General features: G+C 41.2%; 1 protein-coding gene across 1 annotated transcript in view; it reads right to left on the bottom strand.

Annotated features, from left to right (window-relative positions):
• Positions 1 to 23,799, bottom strand: part of LOC144773448 (disks large homolog 2-like) — an 843,812-nt gene that overhangs the window by 481,320 nt on the left and 338,693 nt on the right. The window contains exon 5 of the mRNA XM_078658478.1: positions 5,977 to 6,146. Within this exon, the coding sequence (XP_078514604.1) occupies positions 5,977 to 6,146 (170 nt within the window). The remainder of the gene's footprint in view (positions 1 to 5,976; positions 6,147 to 23,799) is intronic.

The following is a 23,799-nucleotide window of genomic DNA, read 5'->3' as shown; positions in this document are numbered from 1 at the left end:
AACTGTCGAGATTTGAACATGTGACCATGGGGTCGAACACAGACCCTTACAGTGGACGCATTAGTCCCCTAAGCCACCAGCCTGGCTAGATAGGCTCTCTGTGGTGCCACAATGAAGGCCAGGAACACCTCCAGCACAATGGGCAGTATTGGTGGGGTCTGCATGGGATGCAGCAACGCCCAGCAATGTTGTATTAAAATACAACACCATATCTCCTGGGGCCTCAGAAATAGGACCCAGTGAGAAGCTTTCATTGACATAAAGTGCTAGAGATTTTTCGCATGGCCCCTGGAGTGCAGGGACAACCTGGTGGTTGGTCTTATGGTTGCATTATGTTGGCCAATGAGTGTAAAGAAAGACTTTGAGATAGGTTATTTTGATTTGTAATGCTGTTTTCAAAGTATTTTATTGACAATGATTATTCATGGCAGTACAATGGTTACATAAGCTTCATCTGAAGATGGTTCTGAATTTAAATGATGGTTTCTAACGTGATTATTGTTCTTATTAGCATGGTAACCCCTTAACAAAACCAATAGGCTTCTTAAATTTCCAAAGAAGCTGAGGACCTGGGTTTTCAATTAACCAGCACATCCTTGACAGGGTTAGGCACACAGATCTGCTAATTTCCAGGATGCCCTTGATAGTGTGGTTTACAAATACATATATCTGTACTTGGGTCATCACGTACCTTTCAGTTTCAAGTGCAATCAAATGCCGGTCACTAACAAGCATTTTTGGAAATGACCAACGTTTGCGTGGCATTACCCCAGATTGTTGCCTTCTTTTGCTGAACCCATTTTTGTTGGCAGTAGTACTCTTCATATTTTACTCCTGCTAACCAGTGGTAGTGCGCTGCAGCACTCATTGTGCCACCCACTTAATTAGTACTGTCAAACACATCTTCAAGCCTGCCACAACAGACTGGGGGTGCAGTTTTAAAACTGTCATTTAGACCTGGCAAAACAAGCCTTTAGCCAGGCCTAAATCCTCCTTTTTTATACTAATAAGTCACCCCTAAAGTACGCCCTAAATACTCATAGTTCAGGGTGCATGATATTTGAATAGTACGGCATGTACAATTTACGTTTTACATGGTGTGGCAGTAAAATCAGACAAAGTCTTTTTTCACTGTGTAATCTAGCCTCTAAAGCATTTACTGTGGTGAGATGTATGTAGCACCCAGACAGTACACAGGAGTGGGCAGGCGGATTTCTATCTTAATAAGGTGACTGGTCAAGGCGAATATGTGATGTTGCAACCCATGCCATTATATCGCATGCCATTGCAACGCCAACCTTTACCACGACTTTCTGTCGGGGATAGCTGGAAGTTGGAATAGATTCATTTTCTATTCCAACTCCAGTGTGTGCAACAATAGGGAAGGTTTTGGTGTTAAATCCAACACCTTCTACCCACTGCTGCACACCTTTTTCATTGCAATGGCATGCGATGTAATGGCATGCGTTGTAACGGTTGCGTAGTAAAGGCTGTTTCCCGTGGAGGACACGCCCAGCCCCTTCTTGAGCTTCATATCATGGCTACCTGTCTACTCGTCAGTGGGGATGAAACTCACACAGAGGCCTGCCTCTCATTTGTCTCTATAGTCAAGATGGCACAAGCCCAGTATAGGTTGAAGAGAACTGACCAGAATTGTTTAGGGTTGGACTAAGGCTTGCCCTCCGCTCACAGACTGACATGGGGCATATAGGTGAACCACACAGACCTCTCCTCTGAACACTCTGAGACCCTTATCTTTGTTGGTTCTCCTAGACCTGTGAAGAATCAGAAAAAGGAGTGCTGTGCTGTCTGAAGAACCTGGAGTGAGACTAGACCTGCCTGCCTTCTATACAGACCTCGGAGGTCCTGTATAGAGATCCGGTGTCAGTTTGCTGACCTCCTGTTTGAGCTACAGGAACACAACAAGCTTCCAGAGGCCAGTTCCAACAGGACCTGACCCTACCGCTGGAATCTGTTGAAGGAAGTCCTAACCCCCAAGTGGTGCCTGGGACTTTGAAACTTTTTGCCAAGTTTCTGCCTTGAGAACCGACGGAGACAAGAAAATATTCTAGCTCCAAACATAGAGGACTTTATTGAGACTGATGCCAAGCAGCAACAGGTCAATGTCAAAGACTTCCTAGGCACAGACTTTGGACTTGAGAACTGACGGAGACAAGGGCCACCGTCAAGAGAATGATGCAGAAAAACACACGACGTATAAACAGTTGTAAATGAAAAAGAGGACCATTACCTTTATTTTGGGGTAAGGTTCCTATCAGTGTTTTATACCAGGTATTTTTTGTATATCGTTCTTTGCATTTCTTATTGTGTGCATTCAATAAGAGATTCAGAATGATGGCAAAACAAACAAAAAATAAACAAATGTTTTCGCCTTTTGCCCAATAATAATTTAAACATAGGATTTCAATGGAGGCACAAGAATAAAGAGAGGCACTAGTTTTAATTTTACCTTTACAATTGAATAATGAACTGACTCAGGGACGTTCTTAACAGTATATATGTGCGTAGACAGAATATGCACATGATTGAATGTAAGTGACTGAGATAACGGACTTACATCATTTTTCCTTGCAGAAATATATAGTGATTACATTGATATCACCCATAAACTATCCATTTTCATCATTGGATTTGTAACATCGCAAGACTTAAATAGCACTTGGACAATATAGGAGAGCATATGAATTCTCCGATTCAGCTCATATCCCGAAGGTGAGATTAGGGAGGAGCTGTTTCAAATACATGATACACTTGGTGACGGTTGCGTGGGTGTTATATGACAGGACTGCTTCACAGCACACAATGGTTATGATCTTCATACCATCTATATAATGGGGATCTAACTCGAATTGTTCAAGGGCAAGCTTTACTTATAGTCTTTCCACCAACATAAATGGGACTGTTGGATGAGGAGATTATATACTTCATACTTTTAAAATTTTCTGTTTTTTGACATTTTCTATAATTGCAGCAATGGTAAAACTGTTAACATTACTGATCTTTTCACGGGGGTTCATGGTTTCTAAAAACTGGATCTGTAGTTCAAATAGTAATCAATGTGTGTACACGTTGTTGAACACATTATCTAAATGAGTGTACACATCATTTTTTTGCAGCCTTGAAAAAACCTCTGTGGGTGAAACGCGCGTCGGCTGCTGTTGTATCAACAATTATCTGATTGGACAATAAAAAACATACAGATCTGATTGAAGAGTGTGACCGGATCCCTTCCTTTGATTGACAACTTGGGAATTTGAACTACATTATTGAAAGGACTCATTACTATGCAGACTTATCTGTGTCTGACATACTAGTTAGATTATAGATATAGTGATTGGGTGTGCTATGGTGCAGAGTTGAAGTCAAAGCAGCAGCTGTCGACATTGACCCATCAGTCGGCCTCAGCTTCCTACTTTGCACTGGTGAAGGAAATCTGGTTTCTAGAAAAATGTCTAGGTCTAAACGTGGAGGGCTTCATTTGGGACTGATACTGAGAAGTAGCCAGTCAATATAAAAGACTTTCTAGTTATAGACTTTGGACTTCGCTGGAGCAGATCTTTTCAGCCTTTGTCAAAGACTGCACCCAGGCTGCGCTCTTCAGCAATCTGTCATCGTCGAACCCTGCTTCGGATCCAGCTCGCAGTTTGGCGTGCCAACAACTTTTAGATGACCAATTTTGTCTCCATAAAAGTATCTAAGTCAGAAAGGAACTTTTGACTTTGACCCAATCTAATGCAACCAGTTGATCACAGTTGTTTCTTTTGTTCTTTTGGTGCGTTTGTTTGTCCAAACTTTAAAAATTCATATCTATCCGGTTCTACTTATTGAATTTTTGTCATTTTTGTGTCATATTATTTATTAAATGTTCTCTATTTTTCTAAGTTGGTTAGGGATTTTTCACTTTTTTACTTTTTAACTACTACTTAAAAAATGTTAAGAAGCTCTGAGTTATGCGTGACTGCTTTGTGCCAAGCTTCCAGGTGTGTTAAGCGCAGGTTTATTTACTGACTTTAGTGGTTCACCCTGACAAGGATTGCTAATATTATTTTAGGTGGGTTCTCATCCCCCTCAAAAAATATTCCACTTCTGCACTTTCTTACAAGCAGTGTTACTCAACTCATGCTTCCACCGTGCAAGGCAGCACACATGATCCAGGCAGCTCAGAGCATACCATTACTCTTCTAACCTTTTCCATTCTAAGTTAAACAAGCATTGAAAAAGCAGATAAGTCAAGCTTCGTGAGTGGAAAGAGCTTCTTCATTGATTGGTTAGTTTGTATGTGTAGTTTTTTAGCGGATATGTTACCGGGTCGATGAAAAAATTAGTCAATGGCTAGGTCTGTGGGTTTACAAATGAATGCATGGATAGATAAATGTATATGTGAGTGAATGACTATTGCATGAATAGTTCAGAATGAAAAAAGAAAATGATCGTGTGACTAAATTAAAAAATGCTGCAATCAAAATGTCATAAAAGCAGAAATATTTACCCATATTTTTTTCTCGATCAATATTTAAAAGAGGACCACGCCTCAGAGTGCATTTGAAAAATGAAGGCAAATGAGGTCCAATAATAAATGTGGCTCAAAACTCCTTATGTTAGTTAGTGCCTTTCATTGCTGTATAGTGGCCGGATAGCAGTGACAGTAGGAACGGGGGTGCCTCTAAGTGGCTTCATCATGTCCAGCAGTAGCAAGTGTGGAGTGCGAATTTGTGGCCACAATATTTCCCCACAACTGCAGGGGCAGAAATGCTTTATAGGTTCAATCTGTCCCAGAATCCACAGAGAATGAAGTACGTTGTGGTCATAATCTGTGCCCGCATCTGCAATTATAGAAGTGCACTGTGGGCAAATTCTGACCCAGCATCTGCAAGGACAGAGGTGCATTGCGAGCTCATTTTGAACCAACATCTGCAAGGACAGTGGTGCACTCTGTGCCCAGTATGTGCCAGGGACAGTAGTGTCTATCTTTAAAAAAAATGTACATTTGGGGAAATATTAAACGCACACAATATTTTTGCATTGGTATTAACAGACAATTCAAGAACATGCATTTTCTCACCAAGGTGCATGAAACTGCAATAGTGGTCTCTAACCCGATTTATATATGGGAGGAGGGCCCATTGTTCCGCCAGGAGGGCGGACTAAATTACTCTGTCCCCCTGGTGGTGGGACTGCCCGCCACATTTATAAATGACTGCCAAACAGGAGGTCAATTCTAATGCATTGACATGAACTGCCTGGTGGCTCCTTCCAATGCATTTCGCTGTACGAAGCCCTGCACCAAACAGTTTTATTTTACTGTCAAAAGGAAAATCCTGAAATAGGGCTCTGAAACTGTACTACTTGACAGAAGTCTGGGAAGGGGGCGTTGGAGGTGGGTGATTTGACGTTCAATGTTAATGTCATAGTTAACAACTTTCCTGTGTTGAAGATGTACCCCCGACATCCTGTGCAGCGTCTGCCCGTGATATTGCTGTATTATATACATTATAAAAAGAGAATAGAAATATAAAATAAAAAGTAACAAAATTCTGAAATGGGATTTTCTTTTTAAAAAGAAAAAAGAAAATTACCCCCTCATGATAGGAGTCATTTCCCATGGAGAGGTGGGGCATTATTTCTAATTGACTGTCCCTCACTGTTAGGGTTTGCCTGGCGGTGACGGACAGTAAAAAATGGCTATATGTCCACCCATCCTAACTGGATGTGCGCGGACATATAGCGATTTTTTCGACGCCCCTTAATCTGTTGGGCCCTCAGAGAAGTTTGGCTATGGTTGAGACAGAGTAGTTACCACAACTAAATCTGATGGGTGGATCATCATCCTGGTGTTATAGGTACTGCATCAATGTTCCGAAGTAGTACCTATACTGTCAAGATATAAATCAGGCCCTTTGTATTTTAAATGTTCAACTAGGTGATGGCTTAATCAGAAGTCATCTGTTGATTTACCTTTTGGTCCCTTGAAGAGTTTGATTTCTACAACGGTCTCCAGGATGGGTCTTCTTCTACGGACGTAGAGTCTGACTATGGAGCCCGCCTCCTTAAGGGCCTCCACCGCTCTGCTGTGGGAGACCTCCGAAACATCAATTTCATTCACTCTCAGGATGCAGTCGTTCACCCTGTAAATCAAGAAAAATGTCAAAATAAACTATCCTCTCAAAACGACATGTCGTATTTTCATTAATTGCCTAATATGGCATTGTGCTTCGAACTTTTTGCACTTCTTTCAATTACTTTATTTGTGTCACCAGTAGATAAATCGTATTTCAATTTTTTGGAAAACATGCATGGATGATTCACATCCATATCTTTGGTACATTTCAACATAACCCTCAGTTACCATTGGCAGTGGTATTCAGGAAAAACATTTGAAATGTCTTCAAATGTGTATACAGGTTACAATACACATAGCGACTAGACTCTTATATTTACACAGATTTTTTTGTAGGGCTAACACATTCACATTACAATATCTCTCTTTTTTTAACAATGCACATTCATCCGATTGTGATCACTTACGGTCAAAATTACACAAGTGACGTATATGTGCCACACAACAGCAAATGTAATATTTGACAACTCTTTAGCACCCCTAGATATTGCTGTGTGGTGCATTTCTCTAACTCAATACTCTCAGCAGCAAAAACACATTTAGGTTCAAAATCATATTTAATGCAAAATCACTGATATTGCAACATCAACAGGATTGTGGAGGCATAGTTAAGTGAAAACACACATTCAGGAGCAAAAATCCCATTTAGGTGCACAGGCACTTTGTAAACCGGCACTATCCACACTGAAGCCTGGTTTCAGATGAAGAACTTATTTTGAGACCCATCCGAAGAAAGAGCAAGAAACAACTGACACCGAATGCCCTGAGGGTTTTGAAGCATCTTCTCATGGCGGTTTTAAAACCCCACTGTCAAAATCAGCAGAGAAGAGAATTCCCTACAGCAGACACAGGTAAGATACCCCACATCTTCCCATGTAGTAAAAGAACCAATATTAATAACTGAATAAAACAACAATAGAGAAAAAACAAAAATAAATAAAATGTAGTAAAATAGTTAAGTACGTACCAAGTTACAAATTACTTTGTTTCATAGTCATCATTTGCTTCTGAATGTGGATATCCATAATCCTCATGACCACAATTACACACCTCATCTTCAGTTTTTCACAACCTGACTGCAACTTCATCATACACTCAAATGCTGTCTATGTTACAAATTCTTCTATCACTTGTTTTCACAGCACCCATCTACCTGAATGGGACTGGAGCATTTTGATCACACACTATGACCCGTAGTGAACTCAGTTCCCCTCTATTACTTTGCAAGTTTTGTCGCCTTGAGACATGTCAGAATGTTCTTTCCCTCTCTCTTTTGCAGTTTCCTCCTCCCTTCTCCAGACATTGCTATTTCTCATGTTCACACATCTTTTATTACGCAAAAATCCACCCAGGCAATAAGCTATTGTGTGGCCTTCTTCGATGAAGCAAATCGAATAGGGATTTTCCCATTGTCAAATGAGGAACCAGACGATGGGTTACAAATACATCCTTCATTGTAACTTTTAATCATAACCATTCACACATCCAAGTTCTGTACCTTATTTGAACACCCGTTTACATTTTCTATAATTCTATTGGATTGGGATTGATAAAAAAACCTTGCTTTTAGTGTTTAATAACTTTTCTAGAATTAACATTTCCCCCTCCTGGACACAACTGTGTACTGTTGTTGGTCAGAATAATCTTAGTTAAACCCTCATTCCCAAAAACATACCCGAGAAACCTTGACTATTTTGGAGTATGTAATTATATTCACCCATACTACTTCTGGCCACCTTGAGTATCGGTCCACCAGACTTAACAAGTACGGTGACAACCTCTACCTTCTCAGAGGGTCCACAAATGTACAAAGCTATGTCATCACATGGATTACCCAGAACCTCCAGACTACACAAAGGGGGTAAACAGGGTTTTAAAATCTTGCCAGTCAGAGAACAAATGTTATGCTCTCTTACAACCACAACAAAATGTCCTTAATGTGGCAACCTAATTAGACTAGATCACAGATCATGGGTGGAACCAATGTTGTGCTTCTGTATAACAACCCATTTTTTACATACAGTTCTTTCTTAGCTGTCACAAAAGGTTATGGGCTAGATAAAGGTAATTGTAAATTACAGATTCGAAAATACCGAATTTTACCAATTTGGTATTTTCGAATCGGTAATTGCTATGTAGATAAAAAAATCGGTAAAAATTACCGGATCGTTAAGATTCGGTAATTACCGAATCAGTATTTACCGATTCGGTAATTGCCATTCATTCCTATGGGCCTGGAGGACCATAGGAATGAATGTCAATTACCGAATCAGTAAATACCGATTCGGTAAAATAGGGAAAGAGTCAAGGGTGGCAGGGTGTCCCTTTGACACCCTGTTGCACCCCTGATTAGTGCGTGTGTGCACACGTGGCACACATACATGCCCTAAGGGCATGTATGTCTGCCACATGGCACAGTTGAAAATGCATTGATTTACTTTTTCTAAGATATTCCTTATTTACCACCAACTAATAGTTGGTGGTAAATAACGAATCCTTAAAGCACATGAGCACTGTTGGAAGTGCTTCCTACATGTCATTTACCGATTCGGTAAATACCGGATCGGTAAATGATGATTCGGTAAATACCAAATCGGTAAATACCGATTCGGTATTTACTGGATCTGTAAATTGGCCCCCTACATAACATAAGCCTATTACCGGTCGGGACCGGTAATGGCCTTCCTACACCTGGCCCTTTATCTCCTCTTTTAAATTATTATGGGTCAGCCTACCGGAGTACAGACAATCTTTTATCTTTCCCCGTCTCTTTAAGCCACCTTTCTTCTGAGAGCACACCTTCAGTTATATCACAAACGTTTTCATGAGAAACAAATTCCTCTTTGTTGCTACCACGTTCCTCAGCAGTCACAGGAGGAGATAAGCAATCAACTGCACAATTCAATTGTACTAGAATACAATCTAACGGAAAAGAATATTCTTGAGAGGAGACAACCAATTTTTTCATTCTGCAAGACACAGCATAAAGTCCCTTTGAAGAGATTTTTCTTAAGCTGTTTATGATCCGTTCTAGCAATAAAACTTTCTCCCCACAGAAAACTCACGCCCCTGTCCAAAGCACACTTGACTGTTAGAGACTCATGCTCAATGACAGTTTAGTGCTTGCCTCCCCTTGATAGAAAGCAATTTGGAATTCATTCTTATCAGTTACCTCAGATTCACCATCATAAAAATACACGACTCCCGCCCTAGACAAATATCTCATCTTAGCAGCTATTTTCTGACAACTCTAGGAATACATCTGCTATAAAATTCTAGTATGCACATGAAAGATATCAATTCCTGAACCACTGGAGAAGTAATTTTCTCAATAGTCACCAGCTCCTTTTTTCAGTTTGACTCCTTTCACTGAAAACTATTGAAAAATATATTCTATCTATGTCTTGACAAATCTGCACTTATCTCCCCTAAACCTAGGCCATGCTCTTCAAATCTGTGGAGAACTACACTCACCCTTACATTGTGCTCTGTCTAATGTTTACAGTAAATCAGAACATCAATCAAAACGTTGTCTTGATAGAAGTTTATACCAGGAAGATCACCTACAATCAACATCACTTTCTGATTTACAGAGGCCACTAACACCAGGCTGAATAACATGCTATAAAGCTTAAATGCACCCATCAGTATAATGAAGGCTGTGAGTTCTTGACTTTGCTCATGCAATCTGGTTTGATGGTACTCAGTTGCCAAGTCCAGACTAGTTAAGAACTTGGCATCCATAATCCTCAATATATAATTTGCTGAATATTTGTCAATGGACACAATTACTTTCTTATTGAGAACTCTTAGGTTTACACAGAGACGTACTTCTCCATTGGTCTTTTGGCCACCACCATAGGAGCTGCTACTATGCTGCTTCTACTGGTACAATGTTGGGATGTATTTGGCTCTAGAACCATCCCCAATTCTCCTTTAAGGGACAACCAATGATCCAATCTCCCTAATGTGCAACATAAATCTTTCTCAAAAGTATTTTGCCCTGGGTATTCATACTACTCCTGTCCGCACAAAAATATGTCAGGATTGATTATTTCTATGGTACAAAGGATGTATTAGATAGGACTGGCATTAAGAAACTTCCAAAGATAATATCCGCTCATAACCCTTTAATTATAGAAATTGAAATAGCAAATTTTAAGAGACCACGAGCAAATTGACGTTTGATAGAAAATTGCTAGTAAACAACAAATATATTGCACACATCAAGAGATGGTTACGAGAATTCTTCGATATAAACAGATTCAGTGTTAGTAGGGGGTTGTTTGGAACTCTTTTAAGGCCGCTCTTAGAGGTGAAACCATTACTTTTGTTGCCGGGGCTAAGACTCAGCGCGTGATCAAAAACCACCAATTAATGTGGGATTTGGCCAAGGCAGAAGAGGAACATACTTTGATAATAGCACAGGGATTAGAGGGTGCTCAAACACAGTATCGGATAATCGATTTAAAAGCAGAATTAAATAATTGGCTAACACAAAGATCTGCAGAGGAATACCATTCCCATCGGAATGATTCTTATGAAAAGTTGGTAGGAGGTTAGCCCTACATACTATGCAGAAGATATCTCTGATTTTAAAACCCTCTATTAAAATAAACAGACAAGCTTTTCCTAACACTGAAGATATTGTTGTGTATCGATTTAGATTCCTAATGAATTTCCCGATTCATGCCCTTATATAGGTATAATTCACATTGCCCTTATATAGGCATAGAAATCCAGTCCTTATTTAGGCATAGTCCATGCTACCCAAATACAGGCATGGCTACTTCCATCTGTTCATCTACGTCACAACGAGTTCTTGGAAATCCAGACTCCTAAGCTTTAAGGGACATCCTCTTGCCTGGATATTGATTTTGCCAAGAACTCATTTAGTATGCATGAACATCTATTCCTTAGGGGTTCATCCATGACGTTTATATGCCCCCATTTATGTGGACACTGGCATCCATAAACACCTTCAAGGTATAAATATACCTTCACTTGCTATGGCAAAGCATGGTGTGGTTCAGTGCAATTCGACTACCTACTTGCACGACGCATTTCGCCACAGTAAGTACTGAAGGAAGTCAACTCCCCAGCTGACGCACTGACTAGACGCTGTCATCTTCCTGACGAGAATCCAGCTCCAGTGTTTCTGACTCCCCTTGCGGGGTGTTGGGAAATCGAGTCCCGGGAACGAGATACCAACCTCTCTCATTCTAAGGTATGGAGCCGATTAGAACCTAGAGAAATCTTTGGCAATTCTTGGCAAAACTAAACTATAGCTACAACCGTACCTACTTCTTCCCTAGTACTAGACTTAGGTTAGGATTATTTTAGGAGCACCAGTTGAGTATTTTAGCTTGTTTTATTTATGTATATATTTTTATATATGTCATAGCAACAGACCATGCTATTACAGTATTATTTTATATTACTGTTAACGCTGTACAAATTATACTTCGCATTCTGTCTTACGATTGTAGCAGTTCAAATCTCTTGCATCAGAAGTAAGACTGTTCAATAAACCCCTTTTTATTGAAACGCCCGTCTATCTATTTCTCTGCAACTCTGTAGAAACAAAGCATGCACGATTGACTGAGTGAAATAGTTATCTATTGTTTCCATGACTCTGAAGATATTGTTCCAACTCTAAGGGAAACAAAGTTGTCATGTTTATGCGGTTGTCAGAAATGAATCCCTTCTTGTTCATTCGAGAAAGTTTCTAGTGACCTCTGAGCTAGCTGGCACACACACACACAATTAAGTTTTACATACTCGATAGAGACATACTGACCTCAGTCCTATGTCAAATCTATAGTGTACGTTATTCCAATGCACAGAGCCTATCAGGGATATAGGAACCACACTGCAATATTATTAAAGGGTTTCAGGATTACTATCAAACCCTATATCAATATGATATTAATAAAGGTAGCCCTGAAGTCACATATCGCGGTTAGTGACCTTGGGGGGTGGGGGGGCGTGGAGGGGTCAATATTAGAAAAGCCTGAAGAAGAAATCACCATAGCATTGCATGGAATGGCACCAGGGAAAGCCTCTAGCCCTGACAAAATATCGTTGTAGGTATATAAGATTTTAGGAATAACTATAACACCCCTCTTATTAGACCTGATGGGGGTGTACAATATAGTGGAAGCCCCCTGAGTCTTGGAAAGAAACGGCTATCATAATCTTTGCCAAAAAAGGGAAACCAATAGATGATCCATCTTCGTATCGGCCAATATCTTTGATCAATTTAGACACAAAAATCTATTCTAGGATCTTGGCCAATCGGTAGGGAGGGTTATAGAACATCTGGTCTCCCGGTGGCAACACAGTTTTATCCCAGGTAAAGGAACTACAGACCATATCCGCGTGGATACGGGATGGGGGCCAGATGGCTATGATCCTACTCGATGCTGAAGAGGCTTTCGATCGGATGTCTTGGGAGTTTTCATGGGGGATTTCGGATCTGAATGGCTTCGGATCACAGTTTATAAGGGCAATTAAGGCAATGTATTGTCAACCAAGAGCTCGATTACAACTCATGGGGACGGAAATCGGTAATATAATTATATCTAGGGGGGACCAGGGAAGGTGCCCTAGTTCCCCTATTTTATTTGCTTTATATATCAATCCACTAGTGGTTAAGCTATTACAGACTGGGAAGATCAAACCAATAATAACTAGGGGGTACGAGACTAAAGTATTAGCGTACACTGACGATGTTGCAGTGCTCACCACAAATCCAGCAGAGGCAATCGAGGAAATAGTAAAGATTGCCAAGAATTATGAGCACCTTTCTGGCTATACATTGAACAAGGCAAAAACGATCGTTAAATGCACAGATAAGATAGATTTTAATGATTCCAGACGAGCAGATTCAGCGGTTTATTTAGGGGTCCGAGTTAGTGCTAAGGTGGATGAAATTCTTAAGTGCAACTTTGAACCTCTGATTAAATCAATAGCTACGGATCTAAGGAGAGTTAGTGGACTACATCTGTCTATCATAGGAAGAGGGAACTTTTTAAAAATAATCATGCTCCCTGAAAATTTTGTATCTGTTTCGTGCTATAGCTCTAGTAGTGGAAGATAATATATTGCGAGCCTTGGAGTCAACTTTTTCAAATTTTATTTGGCAGTATGGGAAGGTCAGCAGGGCTTTAAAATATCTGGCTTTACCACAAGACAGACGCGGTCTTGCAATTCCTAATATTACCCTATATTACTGGGTGGCCCTCCTCCATCAGATGGTCTCCCTGTTTGTAGTGGTTAGAAATAATGAACTAGAGCAAAAACTGAGAATACCTACAATTTATGAATTTGCTATAGGGAAAGAAGCGCCAGGGCTGCTTTTAAGACAATTGGAGCAGAGCTACTATAAGAAGGTACGCTTCAAAGTAATCTACGGCTCATGGAAAATATGGAAACAGGTTTCTAAATTTATGGCGATTCCGAAAATCTGTAGATATACCCCCTTGTGGTGCTCATCAGTATTCCGTGTCCAGATTAATGATGCTATGGGGAACAAATGGGAAATTATGGGGCTAGGAACAAATGGAGACTTTTGTGGGGAAAGCAAGATTTTCAATTTTCTAAGCTTCAGCAATTACTTGGAATACCTGATAATCAATATTTTAAATACGTTCAGATTAGTAGCATTTTTATCCTGAGTAGACCAAGGATTAAATTAGACAAGATCCCATTGATGGAAGTTATTACTAGGAAATCTAGTAGAATCAGGAATATTTACAGCTTGTTACGTGAAAAAGAATCAGATGGTTTAGAAAGAACTGAAACAACTTGGGCAACGAAATTAGGAAACCCTGATGTAGATATTTATATGAGCCTATCCCTAACCGCCAAAATACTTTTATCTACAAGCTTAAAAGCTCAATTGTATAAAACTATATTTTACACCTTCTACCTTAGTTATGTGGGGAAAAAGGTCTGATTATAAGTGTCCCAGATGTGGGCTAGGACTAGCCACATTGATTCATATGATGTATGACTGTGATAAATTGTCTGTATTGAAAGAAGGGCTGCTTGGCTTTTGTGAAGAATTATTTGGCTTCAGATTGCAACTGACACCTATGCTGCTGATTCTGGGATATGATAGCTCACTGGGCCTTAATACCGCACAAGAATACTGCCTTTTTTGGGGTTCTGCGATATTTAGGATAATGTTAGCCGCAAGAACGAAAGATGTAGAACCACCGACATTCCTTATGTGGTTTGCCATGCTTCTGGGAGCTTATAATCAAGAGATGGCTATTAATGCCTGTAGGGGTAGGAAGGCCAAAGTCCGGGGAAAGAAGATATGGGCACTTATCTCTGAATGTAGCAGAGCAACCAGGGAAGTGTAAGCGAGCATTAATTTGGGTTTGTAGAGACTTCTTGTATCCCAAGGTTGTTTTTAAGCTTGATTATTAGCTGGCCAGGGGGCTTACATAGGAATATTACATTGGGGTTGGTAATAATGAATTGTTTAACTGCCGTTTAAGATGATATTAGTTGGATTTTAGGTTAATAATTGCTCCAGCTCTCTTTTAACGTTATCTGTATTGCAGATTTTATGATCTGTTTTAGTAATAGCTATCCTTTTGTACTGCATTAATTGTTTTATGATCTGACTGCTGATTGCTATTTATATTGTAACTGTTAATGGTACTTTCTGGATATGTTGGAATAAAAAATAAAAAAAAATAAAGTATTTTGCCCCTGAATTCGATGGTGGTCATGCAGAAACCCTTTCACCATACCCACCCTAGCGTACGCCTTTATTACACAACTTGTATTTTCTCTCAAATACACATTCATATAGAATGCTAGGTATGATAATAAATGTTGAACAAGAGTCAAATATCATCTCCACTGTATATTCATCTACATAAACTACTGTCTTCCTTCAGTGCCCTGAACAAGACGCAAAACTATTTATTCGCAAATCTCACTCATCCCATTCAATTTCCTATCAACAGCCACACTCCTGCAACATTTTGAGATGTAACACATTTTTTACACTTATTACAAATCCACTGACTGCTGGGCACAATGTATTGCATGCCATGTGTACTACTGTTCCACATCTATAACAGTGTCCTTTAAATGGTTCTTCTGATCTTTCTTTCCCTGTAGTGGTTTATTTGGTAATCTGGACAACATTACACTCCGTGCTACCTCTGCTTGACACACTCTCCCTGTCTCCTGTCTAAATTTGCCCACACATATTAACATATGTCCAGTACCCTTTGCAACAATTAGAATCTCAGAAAAAGGAGGTTCATTCTTTATCCATAGTTTTTCTCTTATTTTCTCAATGTTGCAGTGCAAAAAAACTGATTGATAATCCTCTTTTCATTTAAGGCACCACATTTACATGTTGAAACTAGTTTCCTGAGAGCCTTCACATAGTCCTAGAACTGTTTCACCTTCAGCTTGTGTTTTGTTCCCAAACTTGTAATGTTCTAAAATTGTACTCACTCTTGAAATATAAGGGATATATAGTCTTCTAATGCAGATGTAAAAATCATTTATTCCCTAGCTTCTTCTTTAGTTAATTTGGAATGGTTTATAAAACCTACTCTCCATCTGCACTGAGACTGTGCAGAAGTAGAGCACATTGTCGGTCTGCCTCTAAATTTGCACCACGTACCCTGACATAACTCAGTAATACAGTTTCCCCATTCATGTATGGTTCACCTGGAGTATTAGAAAATAATGGTGGAGTTATGTTCTTTATTTCTGGTTAAAGTGTTAAGCAAACTAATTTCCAACCACCTTAAAGTATGTCAAGAACCTACCCGTACCAAAATACAGAAAGGAAATATGAAGTCAGTAACCATGTTGGGTAAAGGAGATAGGTTATAAATCACTGCAGTACTCAAAAGCTGTATTTGGCAGCGTAAATGGCATTGTGAATGAGAATCAAGTTTTATTTTATTGAAAAACATACCAAAGTGTACGTCACAACTTCGCCGAAGCTCCTCGGATAAACAGCAAGGTAAGTTTGGGGAAACACCTCATAATGTATTTAACCTCATCATTTCCTAATGGCACTCAACAATATATGCTTCAAGTAGCAGCTGACACTCCCCATTCCTTTGGAGAGTTGGAATCACAGAACTTCTCCTTCATGGTTTACCCAAGCACCTGCCTTCAAATCAAGAGCCAGTAAGAAGCTGAAGAGAGAGTGGCTTTAAGAAATCGGGTTATTGGTTGAGGGAGGTGGAAGCCCCACTCAGGCAACAACAGCAATCCTTGTCAGAAAGAACCACCAAAGTCACTAAATTAAGCTGTGCTTGACCCTCTGGTCGCTTGGCACAAAACAGTTAGGCTTAACTTAGAGGCAATGTGTTTTCCGTATTTCTACAGCACGCAAGCAGGAACAAAGTAAAAACACAATACAAGAAAAACCACAATCCAATTTAGAAAATGAGAGTGAATTTTAATGAATAAAATGGAACCAGAATGACAAATATCCAATCAGTGGAACCAAAGGTATCCAAATGTAAAGTTTCCAGTGAAAACAGTGCCAAAAAGCCAATAGCCTAACAGAAAAAAGGGCAACCAATAACACTTTGTAAGATTGGATATAAATTAGAGTAAAGGTAAATTACAAATAAGGACTATTTAAAAGCACAAAGCATTACTCGCTGTCATATGGTCATGTTAGACTTGTGGGAAGTTACAAGTTCAGGCTGACTGCAATGGAGTGCGGGTTGGATACAGGGACCAAGTTAGTCCAGATGAAGCAATATCTTCTGCTCTCTGATACCAAGAGTTCCATTCTTGTGGAGGAGGCCATGAGAAACAGGGAGACAATGATGATGATCATCGTTGTTGTGTGAAGGGTAGGCCAGGTGTCACAGGCTGCAGTAACTGTACCGTGAAGAACTGGTTGGGCATTGCGGACAGTTGTTGCTGGGGATTTGCCTTGATGGTCACTGCGAGCTGTCATTACTGTACCGATGAGTACAGATCTGATGTTGCCAGCTGTTGCTGACGGTCACAGGAGCATTCTGCTGATGAACATCATGAGCAGTAGAGTCTCAGCATGTAGGAGCATATTCATGGTTGTTAAGAGCCCAAACTTCGGGGTAACCTGTTCTTCTTTGACGGACCTCAAACCGTTACCAGAAAAGGGTACATGACCTGTGGGCATTACTTGTTGATCAGGAAATCACTCAAGCAGAGGCCAATAGGGCCTAGGCAGGGCCACTTGTAAGTCCATGCAGGTCTAGTGCAGCAGAGCAGCTGGACAGTAGCAGAGAGGCCTCTCAAGCTTGTTATGTCCCTGTAGTTCACACAAAAGGTCGTCAACTAACCCTTGGAGTCACTCAGGTTAGCCTGGGATGAAGTTAAGAAGCTCCAATCTTCATTCTCAGACAGAACAGTAGTCCTCTGGTAGCAAAGCAATCCTTATTCTGTGTCATCCACGGCTCCAGGAATATTCTGAAAAGTAGCTCTGGAGATACAATAGCTGCTGCTGCATTACTCTCCACCACATGTTCTTTGGTACTCTACATTGTCTCTGGTGTTGGTACCCAAAGTCAGGCAGGCCAGGAAGGATGCTTGCTCCTCTTCCTGTCTGGATGCTATTGAATGGAATGAGCTCCCTAATGAGCTTCGTGATGTTAGCTAATTGCTTTTCAGGGAACAGCTTGGTAATTCACTCATTCCTAAATGCTGTTTTTGCCATAATGCTGTTCTGGAGTGCAGGGACACTCTCAGGAGTAGCTGTGTGCTTTACAAGACTCAGCTCATTGATTCATTAGTAAATGGTGCGTTAATAAATCCTCACTCAAGTAGCACCTAAAACATGGTGTAACATTAGCAGGTGGCGCACCACTGAATCTTTGTTTCGATATCCTTTTCAACAGATACACTGTATGTTAAGTGTTTGGGCTCCACCATGGTCCGTGACGTCAATCCATAATGACTCTTTGTCTTGGCTTTCGGTTTTTTTGGGTGCCTGACTCCATGTAGCACAGCGTTAACCAGAGATCCAATTCACTCAATGATGTATGATCCTGTGTTGCATTGTGTCCACTTGTTCTGAAGGAGAGGGTCTGATCTCAACATATCTCATTCCAGCCCAAAGGAAAGCAAAAGCCTGATGAAATGGCTAGTATTTGTACCCAGACTGCCTTGCAGCTGTTCACTGTTTCTGTGCTATACTCTAATCCTCTCTTCATTATACTTGGAGTCCAAGGTCACACTTCTGGATGTTTTTATTTGATTTGATTTGTAGACTTATAAAGTGCACGTATGCCCAAGGGCGTCTTTTCGCTGGAATTGGCAGGAGTACTGAAAATTGGTGGGCCTTGGTAGTCATGACATTTCAGTTGGCGAATAACCATGTTTTCAGCAGTCTTCTAAATGACATGAGCAACGTGCTGTTCTTTATCTGAATCGGTAGGCGGTTCCAGGTCTTCGCTAACCCTAATGGGAACCTTCTGCCCCCCCAACGGGCCTGCTTATACCTGGGAATAGACAGTAGTTGTGAGTGAGCTAACCTTAGATTTCTGGTTGGCATATATCTTCTGAGGTGAGCCCTCAAATACAGTGGTCCTTTACCATGTAGGGCCTTATATGCTAGGCATTGTGACTTAAATGTAATTCTTTTTTCCACTGGAAGCCAGTGAAGGTCTCTCAATCGATGAGAAATTGGTTCATATTTGGGGATGTTCAGAATTCTCGCTGCTGCATTCTGCATTCACTGAAGCTTCAATAAGAGCTGAGACTGTAACCCCACATATAGGGCATTGCAGTAATCCAATCTAGAAAGGACCAAGGCAGTGACCAGCGTTTTTAATGCTGGTCATTGTCTAATCAGGCTCCTGTTGGATCATACAACCACACAGCTTGGAATAAATAGTGCACTTTAAATGTTCATCTTGTTAGGTTTCATCATGAATTCATATTCGGTGGAAATCAGCCCGGTCTGTTCCCTGAAGCCTGATTTCAGAAGAAGAGCTTTATTCTGAGACCCATCTACTGAGCAGGTAACAATGTTCCAAGGGGTTGAAGCATTCAGTCATGACAGTTCTAGAATCACACTGTTATATTCAAGGGAGAGGAGAACACCGTGAAGCAAATACAGGTAAAACATTTTGGTAACCTTTTTTTTCCTCTTTTTTTTTTTTAACTGCCCGAGAACTTGTACTTTTTATTTTTTTTAAAAACAACACGTCTTTCTAATTTAACAATATTGTAAAGGTTTTAATTAACTGTACACAATAAAAACGTTTACCCTGGTGCAAAATCACCCTAAGTGCAAAGCAAGCAGGAGTGCAGAATCACAACTATGTGCAAAATCATACAGTAAAGAGCTGAAATGCAGGAGCAAGATGTCATGTTAGTTGTAAAAGCTATCAATCAGTATTACATCATATTTGACTTACAGTACATTGTAAAGGTGTTTCAAAATTATGTCAACGACCTCTATTAGTATGTCTAGGTAAGAGCTTTATTAATAACACCCCAACCAACAACTCGGCTCTGGCTACCTTAGAACTCCCACCCTCACCTTACGGAATTGCTAAGTCTCAAGCAAAGTGTTTGAGCCAATGAAGAACAGTACAGGACATCACACTTATCCCTCCATTCATATCTGAATACAAGTTTTGTAATAACAACCTATGACTGGTGGGGCTATTCAAGTGCCAGGAAGATCCACATCTAGAGACATTCCTGACAGAATGGTTTAGATACTGGGTGCCCCCAAATGCCCACAGCACCTGATTTGTATTGGAGCATGCCTACTGTGCCCTGGTGCCTAGGTTTTTTCCTGGTGCTCCGCCTCACCTCATGATAAAATATCTTCTAAATTATGCTGACAAGGACACCACACTGCGGGAGGGACGAGAGAGGAAAGAGGTCCACTAATCTCATCAGTATACCTAGGATCAGGAAAGCCACTTATGGTGGCAGAGCCTTTAGTATAGCGGCAGCACATCTCTGGAATAGCCTCCCTATTGCAATTAGGAAAACAGGCCAACTGATGGCTTTTCGAAAAAAGGTAAAGACATGGCTCTTCCCTAAAGTTTAACTGCCCCAGAAGCAAACTGATCACCCCCATCCTACCCATGATGCACATTTGTTTCAGTTATACTCTCACAGCGCCAGGATGCCCGTAGGGTTGCAGAGCGCTTTATAAATACCATAAATAAAAATAAATAAAATAAAATAGTCTTCTGTACCGCCTCAAAAATTCTATTTTTTCGTAATAAAGAGCCAAGATCCTTACGGAGCTTCAATAAAGATGAGAATCAAGTAACTACGATATTTGCTACTGTACCCTGCAAAATTAAAAAGCATATACGAGGGCAAAACACACCTTGTGGAGACACCTAAAAGTGCCTTGGAATGGGTGGAAGAGCGAAATGAGATCCGAGGAGAACGGCGGAGACCCTAATCAGGTGAGGCAGAATCCCACCAGAGAAACACAGGGAGGCTTCAAGGCCACTGCCCATCTGGGAGCAAATGATGACAAAGATTCCAGTTGCAGCATCATAAAGAGACATGAGACACAGAGTCTGATTCTCCTGAATTCAGTGGTGGTGATGGGACTCGCTGTGGAGGGGTGGGGGTCTTGGATGATGTGGTGGCAGTAGTAGGGGGTTGTCAGACTGCCTAAAACTACATTTACATAGGCGGCTTAACCAACCATGCTTAGGACCAGAGGGAAGTAACTTAGTTGGGTTTTGGGGCAACAGATGCTTCTAGTTAGGAAGTATGGGGTAGGGGTAGTTGGGCGAATGGGGGTGGAGTTCTAATTTAAACCGATTAAGAGCAGCACTGGCCCATAACACATGGGTTGAGTGCCCACTTATGCAGCACCACTCCGACCTTACCATACATATATCGACTGATTTCAAAATCATTACTTGGAACTTTACTGGACTGAATAACAAGATTAAAGGAGGTGGTGTCCTGCAGCACCTAAACAAGCTTAGCCCCCAGTTAATGCTAATTTAAGAAACCCATTTGTTGGGCACTAAATGTGGATTCCTAGGAAGACACAGCCTCTCTTGAGTGTACCATGCAGGATTTGCTTGAGACTCTAGAGGGGTACTCATTTTCCTATATCGTACATCCCCTTTCACCATCTCCTTTCACAGTCACCAAAACATACACAATCCCTTAGGCCGCTATGTGGTAGTGTCACTTGGTCTTTTGTGACCATCTATGTGCCACCGGATACCCTTTCCTGCCTGCTCCTGGAGCTCCCTATAGGCAAACTGTTTACAGAAGGGGACTTCAATGCAATTATCAACCCAAACCTAGATGTCCAACACTGGGCAACAAAGTCCGCCCTACTACTTTACCAACCTAGGTTTCCTCACTGGGGCTCTCAGATGCATGTAGAGTACAACATTAGAAAATCTGGCTATGTATCTATTACTCTGGCGCACACAGCTCACACTCACAGACCGCTTCTTTTTTCCTCCAGCTGACTGGCTGAAAATACGCTCCTCCGACATTCACCCCGGGTGCCTCTCTACAGTGAAATTGACATTAGGGGGGCTCCCAAAGACTTTGTGATTGAATTCATATAGACTGACTAATGGCCACTTTGCAGACCAAATCTGAGAGGATATTGAAGACCATTCAGCCCTTAATGTGGCCTCCACCATGTCGACAATACAATTCTCTAGGAGGCAATGAAGACAACATTCTGGGGGAACATTATCTCTTCCACTGCTGGACAATGCAGGGATGAGCAAAGGGACAAATAATGAGTTTAGCACTGAACCCTCAAGCCTTGAAGCAACAGTACACCACAAATGTGAGGAGGAGGCTGTCCGGCATACAGAGGTGGTCAGAATGGCGTTAAAAGAAAAATTAATGGAGAAGGCCAAGAGGCAGCGAGTCTCCTCTCAATATCGCTTATATGACATGGGAGATAACTGGTGAGCACATCGTGACCTGGAGCACACAGTGGGTGTGGGAATCAGAAACCCATAGGCGGCGTGGTGATCGTACCCACAAACATTGCTGAAACACTTGCAGACTACTATAGCAGGATATACAAAGCACTCCCCAACTTGTGGCGGAATGTGAAAACCCTATAATGAAAGATCTGCCTTTTGCAACACTACAACTGCAAGATAGGGATGCTCTAGATATGCCCATATCGGACACAGAGATATATGTAGCGATCATGCCTTCAGGGAAACCCCTGGTCCAAATGGTTTCCGTTTAGAATTCTCTAAGAGTTTTACCAGCTTATTGGTCAGACCATTAGAGGCCCTCTACACAAAACCCTCTATACGGGAGAGTGGCAAGGAGACCTGGGAGGGTCAACCATAGTGGTTATTCCCACACCAGGGACATATCCCAAGGGCTGTACTTCTTAGTGCCCAATCATCCTTCTCAATACTGAGGTGAAAATACTGGCTAAAGTCCTGGCATCTAGGGTAGCTGGTGTGATTCATACTCTGGCAAACCTGGACCAAAATGGTTACATCGCATCACGAGGCACCAGGTACAGCATAAGATGACTGTACATAGCCCTCAACTTTCTTCACTGTTTCCCAAGCTCTACTAGCCTTAGACTTTGAGAAGGCGTTTGATTCAGTTACCTGGCCCTTCATGTTTCAGGTGCTGCATAAAATAAATTTTGGTCCATGGTTCATTACATACATTTGACTACTGTACTCGTCATATTTGGCATAGACTGGGGTGGGGGTATGGAGTATCAGGTTACTCTCTACGCAGAGATATGTTTCTATATCTGCAATGCCCACATCTGTTGATCCCCTAACTTTTTCAGATGTTCACGGTCACGAGAAAGCTTTTGGCGTCAAAGTTAACTGGTACAAATCAGTACTTGCCCTGTTAGGGAAGACTGCTAAGGTGGTCCTGCCAGCGACTCTGGCCCTCCGACAATCATCAGTTTCTTTTAAATACATGGGCATAGAGATCACACAGCGGCCTGAAGACTATTGGGGATATAATGTAGCACCACTGCTGTGAAAAATTAAACAACGATCAAAGCCTGGGGACTGCTACCACCTCCAATTATGGGGCAAGTGGTTCTCAATATTATAAAACTACCCACACCCGCTGCCCAATACCCCCTTTAGCAGGCTACAAGATACTCTTTCCACATACATGTGGTAGAGAGCCCCGCGAGTGGCATTCACAAAGTTGGTGCAGTCGCCATGGGATAGGGCAAGTATCAGCCACACAGCTCTACTACTGGGCGGCTCAAATGTTCCCTCTCAATGACTAGTTTTACATGGACAGAGCTGACCCCACAGTGTAATCTTAAAGATTGAGACGTTTGGAGTGACTGCTCTCCTCTACAGAGCTAAAACACCTATGGGCCTTCTACCAGCCACATGACTGACATATGACTGCTGATCAAAACCCTTGAAACACATAAAGTGGATAGGGTGACCTACACAGGCCAACCCTTGTTGGCGGGAGACTGACTACCCTTGGTTGCATGGCTACTGGGATTTGAGCTATGGGACAAAATATGTATTTCTAATTTAGGGCAAGTCTGGACAGCATCATACATGAAATCGTTTACTGCACTGGCAGCATAATATGATCTCCTCAGACCCCAATTCTTTCAATTTCATCAAGTAAGACATGCCCTACAGAAACATAAAAAAGTTGCCCAACTCCATCCCTGACCA

This window comes from Lissotriton helveticus, chromosome 8 (genome assembly GCF_964261635.1).
Source record: "Lissotriton helveticus chromosome 8, aLisHel1.1, whole genome shotgun sequence".
NCBI lineage: Eukaryota > Metazoa > Chordata > Amphibia > Caudata > Salamandridae > Lissotriton > Lissotriton helveticus.
This window is presented reverse-complemented; position numbering and strand designations above follow the sequence as displayed.